Genomic DNA, 4,984 nt, shown 5'->3' with positions numbered 1-4,984 from the left:
ATTACATGTATAGGGCTACAAAACTTTTCCTCCATAGCTGATGTGAAATATGGAATTATGGAGCTAGAGAGGATTCACTTCGATATCATTTGTAATGACTTATATTCCCTTCATGTAGATATTTTCCATTTTGGACTGAGCCCTTCATGTAAAACACTTTATAAACTAAGGAGGAATCCACTATACATAGTATCAGTCCCTCTACCCAATGTGAGATATGAGATATCGCAGCTAGTGCTTGATCTGATACACCATTCTGCAATACATTGAAGCTTGGATTCTGATTATTATATTGTCTGTACTTCTGTGGATCAAACACAACTGTTATACAGAGATGCTATAATGTGCATATTATATTAATCTGCTGTTAGTGCATGATCTGACACCACAACAATATGCTGCATTTTATCTGCCATGCCTTGTAACTTGGTTTCTAATATCTTGTCTGTACTTCTGTTGATCATATGTCTTGGATCTTCAAAACAGGACAGTTTCATCAATCAGTAGTAACAGGGTATTCTACTTGGTAGGTCCCAAAACTTTGAACTAACTTGGGTATACAGAGCTTAGAGCTTAGAGTCTTAGTTGAAAACTACTTGAATATGATCTTAAAAGTGGTAACTTCAGCCTTGAGGATTAGAATAAGACCTAGTCCAATTTATTATTGGATTAGGTGATGCCTGGGTTTTATCCATCCATATAAACTTGGATCTTACATTAGTAAATCAGGAAACAAATTAAGAAAGACTAACCCCTAAACCATGACGTGTCTTACAAGCATCATAACTTCTTTGGATTAACTACGCGTCTTCAATATGGATTACTCGGTTTAAGCTTTGCCCATCACTTTCAGAGGATTGTACCTAGAAACAACAAAACTCGTGGTAGCAGTTGACGCCGAGGTGGCAGTCAACACTACCAACCAACAGACTTGAACAATGGTGGTTAGGAAGATGAATCGGACACGAGCTCCCCCCCTATCACTTTCAGAGGATTCAACCAAGAAAAATCAAACTCATCTTGTACCAGTTGACGCCATAGGAATTGGTTAGGAAGATGAATCAGCAGGTTATTCCCAGATTAGGTAAGTTCACCCAGATGCCCAGTTGGTAGGTTCAGAGTCAACTTCAATACCTAACAGTCAAGATTTACCATTCCAACGAGGGGAAGAGCATCAGGAAAACACAGCAAATAGTTCCAGGAAAATGGAGGTAGTCTGAATGGAGATCTTCTTTTGTATTGTAAGGGTGTTAAAACCCAAGAAATTTTACAAGTTTTTCATCTCATATTGTACAAGATGAACGAAACAGAAACTGTGTACATGATACAAATACAAAAGAATGGAAAAAGAATTCCTATCTTGTCTTTCCTATTCACAAAAGAATAGATGAAATCAGGAATATACCTGCCTACAGGGGAAAATGGTAGATCTATCACTACCTCGTGACAATGGAGAAAACGGTGTTTTAGAATGATGAATGCTTCTGTGAGGCAAAACCCCTTTTTCAAAAACGGGGGATCTTGCAGGGGGCGGTGTCCCACTGCTGTAACTGATGGGTGTTGACACCTTTGGGGAGTTCAGCTCAATTGAGCTTCTGGGGGAGAACTCTGATCTACAATGGCCGGCACTTCTTGGAGACAAGTTGACATGCTCCAGAGCCCGGACCTGGAGCTTTGAGGGATGGTCCCTCACACAGCTTATTCGGGGTCCAGCTCCTGTTGTCCATTTGCAAGACAACTGCCTCCCCAATTGACACAATTCCATTCCCTTCTGTGAATTGATCCTCCGGAGAATTGATTCCTTTGGAGTGGCTTTGATATCATGTTCCTCTTCTTCTTCAACAAGGCTCCTCTTTGGGGGCATGTAGTCCTGTTCTACAGTGGTCTCCTCTTCCTCTGACTCGTAACCACCCAGAGGAGACTCTGCAGAGTCATTGCCACAACCTGGTCCAGCAGCCAGATTTCCATTCTCTGATCTCTGAAACAATTCACCCCTTTTTGGTATCTTAATATTAGTCAAACTTTTACCAAGACTGGATGATCGCCATGACTTTGGCATTTCTGACACAGCAGCAGGCTCTGCTTCTGCTAATCCAATCTTCTCTTGATTCAAGTTCTCTTCCGTGCCCTTCGCCTTGTCAGTCAAGTCTTCTTCGGAAGACAGGCTTCTAAGGCAAACACTGCTTTGTTTTACAAGCTCCTCATCTTCTCCATCCGCAGGACTCATCTGAATATAAAAAACAATGAGTTCCATCAGTATCTTCTCTTGTGAAGAGATTCTACAGAACTAGAAATGGATATAAGTCTGATTCTTTTACCTTAACATCTGTGAGATCCACATTGTTCTCTTTGAGGAAAGAAACAAAATCTTGAAAATTTTCTTCTGTTGGCCGGTAATGTCCACTGTGAGGCCAAACTGCCTGGCAAAGATCAGCAAAAAAGACAAAGTTAAGAATATGACGATTTCTGAAGACGAGCAAGTAAGTAAATTGGAATTGTGGTTGGCGGTTATACCTTTAGAATGCCGTTTTCAACAACTAATCTCCCAGCAGCCGATGCGGCTCCTCCAGCCAAGAAGCTGGAGTGCTGAAATGTGCCTTTCTTCTTCTTCCCAACATACAAGGTCTTAGATGTGCTGAGCACAAAAATCCACTTAGCATCCTTGGATTCTCCGGTGGTGTCCAGGAGCTCCCCGGTTTGTTTGTAGAAGAGCTTCCCGCCCTCTACTACAACTTCATAAGCTTTCCTTTCCATCTGCAGGAAAAACCAAAATCATCAGTTAGAAACAACATTCTCATTGAACAGAAAACCTAATCTAATGGTTGATCTAAGAGGGGGCAAAATGAGGCTCACCGGTCCAAGATACTTGATGCACTGCTGCTGGAGTTTAGATCGCGGGCATTTTTCTATGTTCACCTCTTTCCCTTCTCCTATATCCAGCCTGCATTTCCAAACCCGGCATGATTAATTATCAGAATCTGAATCATTAGTCTTAAGCATCAAAAGTTTTAGACTTTTAGTAGAAAAGTAACAGGTTTCTTTCTTAGAACATTACCAGTAGAAGAAGGGTTCTCTGCTTTGACAATGAAGCCATTGAACATAGTAGAAATGAAGATTGTGTCCATACCGATGTCTCGGATCAATCTGTTCCACAAAAAATAGAGAAACAGAATCAACAACAGCCCAAAAAAATCTGAAGAAAAGGAAAACTTTATTGAAATACAATATGCTTACCGCCTCAAGCCAGTGCTGCAACGCAAGTTTCTGAGCTCGATCACTCTTAGATAAACCCTTTCCAACCTGCAACATCAGAGAAATACTTAAATTCTAGACTTGAATGGGAAAAACAATTGCAGAACAATCCATCAAGCTGTTAGAAGTTTACCTTGGCTGCTCTGGTTCTTGCTCTTGACCACCGAGAAATGGCAGACTCATGCTTCTCAATTTCAAAGAATGAGATAGAACTATGCTTGAGCTCGGCGAAATCTAAGAGTTGCCACCTGTAATGAGTTCAAGTTTTAACTTAGAACACGATAAAAACTCGTCAAAGGTATGAAGACAATAGAAGAACAAGATTTACATAAAAACTAACCAGTTCTGCACAATGAGAACTGCACAATCTGCCAGCTTTCTTCTAGTCCGAAAGCTTTTATAAACTTTCTGCAACTTTAGGGCGGCCTCATGTTTGGGGTGGCTGGAATCTGAAAGAGGTGATCGAGGGATCATCTCTGTAGTAATATCCGATCTCGATGAATAATTATCAACTTGATTTTGCTCAGTACTGGCTGATCTGGTGATCATACTCTTCTCCTTGTCTAATGAAGGAGCCTTGATTAAGACCTTTGTCTCCAATTCTCTCCTTTCAAAGCTCACGGACCCTTCTAATATCATCTTTCCAGACCCCAGGGATCTCATTATCGTCGGTTCGGAGTTTCGACCATTGAAACTGACGGATCTTTTTGCTGTTTTCACTTCATTGTCTCCAAAACTGATGGATTTCACTACAACTGATTCTAGGCCAGTTTCCAAGTCGTTGGATTCAGAGAATGGGCAGGAAAAAGAGATTCCCATTCAAACAAATAACAGAGTCCCAATTCCTGTTGACAGAAACCAATACATTGAATTAGTCTATATGATCAATGCCATCGAAACCATTGAAGCAAGCCAAGAACCATAAGGAGTTTCAGATAATGAGGGGTTGGATCAATTAGTGGAAACAAACCCATTAGAGAAAGAGCATGGATCTAAATTTTTCTAACATAAACTTTCATGAATGAAGAAAAGAAAGAACACCCATTTCATCAAACTAGCATTACAGAAATGATTCCAGATCAAACTGTTGCATAAAAACCCATGAGAGAGAAAGCATGGATATGAAAACCAATTTGCAGAGACCTAATATGGATCAAAAATCCAAAAAAAAATAAAAAACGAAAATTCATTTCCAGTTGATGGGGATCAAACACAGAAATCCAAGAACACCTTGTTCAACGCAAACAGCATTTTATATGTATTATAATAAGAAACACCCAAGAACCTATATTCAAGGAAAAAGATCAGACCAAATGTTGCAGACAAACCCATCAAGCAAAAAGCAGGAATCTCCAAAACCCATTTGCAGAAAACCAAAATTTCCATGTAAAACTGACCAAACCATCTTCATTTCCATCTAATCAAAACCAGCCCAGAAACACAAAAACACCCATTCCAACCAATATATACAAACAAAACCGCAAAAGAGCAATTACCATTTGCACAGAAGCAGACATAGACCCAAAAAAAGGACATCAAATTTTGTGTTGTTTACCTCAATGAACAGAGAATTTTCCAATCAACCAAACAAAATGATAAGACACGAATCGTAGGGTTTGTTAATGGATAATGGCGAATAGCATCTCCCTTTCTATCACACCTTTCTTACACTTTTCATACCAAAAAACTTTATATAATGAGACATCTGTAGCCTCTCCTAGGACTGATATAT

The 4,984-nt window shown here is 39.8% G+C and overlaps 1 protein-coding gene across 2 annotated transcripts; it reads right to left on the bottom strand.

The window, feature by feature from the left end:
• Positions 1-636: 636 nt before the first annotated feature.
• Positions 637-4,984, bottom strand: LOC117915869 (IQ domain-containing protein IQM2-like). 2 transcript variants are annotated; one of them, XM_034831607.1, is made up of 9 exons: positions 4,808-4,982; positions 3,593-4,097; positions 3,386-3,500; positions 3,235-3,300; positions 3,056-3,144; positions 2,854-2,941; positions 2,515-2,754; positions 2,319-2,420; positions 637-2,227 (listed from the first exon to the last, which is right to left on the bottom strand). In XM_034831607.1, the coding sequence occupies exons 2-9, from the start codon at positions 4,069-4,071 to the stop codon at positions 1,394-1,396; spliced, it is 2,013 nt and encodes a 670-aa protein (XP_034687498.1). In that variant the 5' UTR covers positions 4,072-4,097; positions 4,808-4,982; the 3' UTR covers positions 637-1,393. The 2 variants fall into 2 exon arrangements, with proteins under 2 accessions (XP_034687498.1, XP_034687497.1); XM_034831606.1 differs by having other exon boundaries at positions 3,056-3,300; positions 4,808-4,984.

Source organism: Vitis riparia, chromosome 6 (genome assembly GCF_004353265.1).
Source record: "Vitis riparia cultivar Riparia Gloire de Montpellier isolate 1030 chromosome 6, EGFV_Vit.rip_1.0, whole genome shotgun sequence".
Taxonomy (NCBI): Eukaryota; Viridiplantae; Streptophyta; class Magnoliopsida; order Vitales; family Vitaceae; genus Vitis; species Vitis riparia.
Note: the sequence above shows the minus strand (reverse complement) of the source record. Positions and strands in the feature narration are given on the sequence as shown.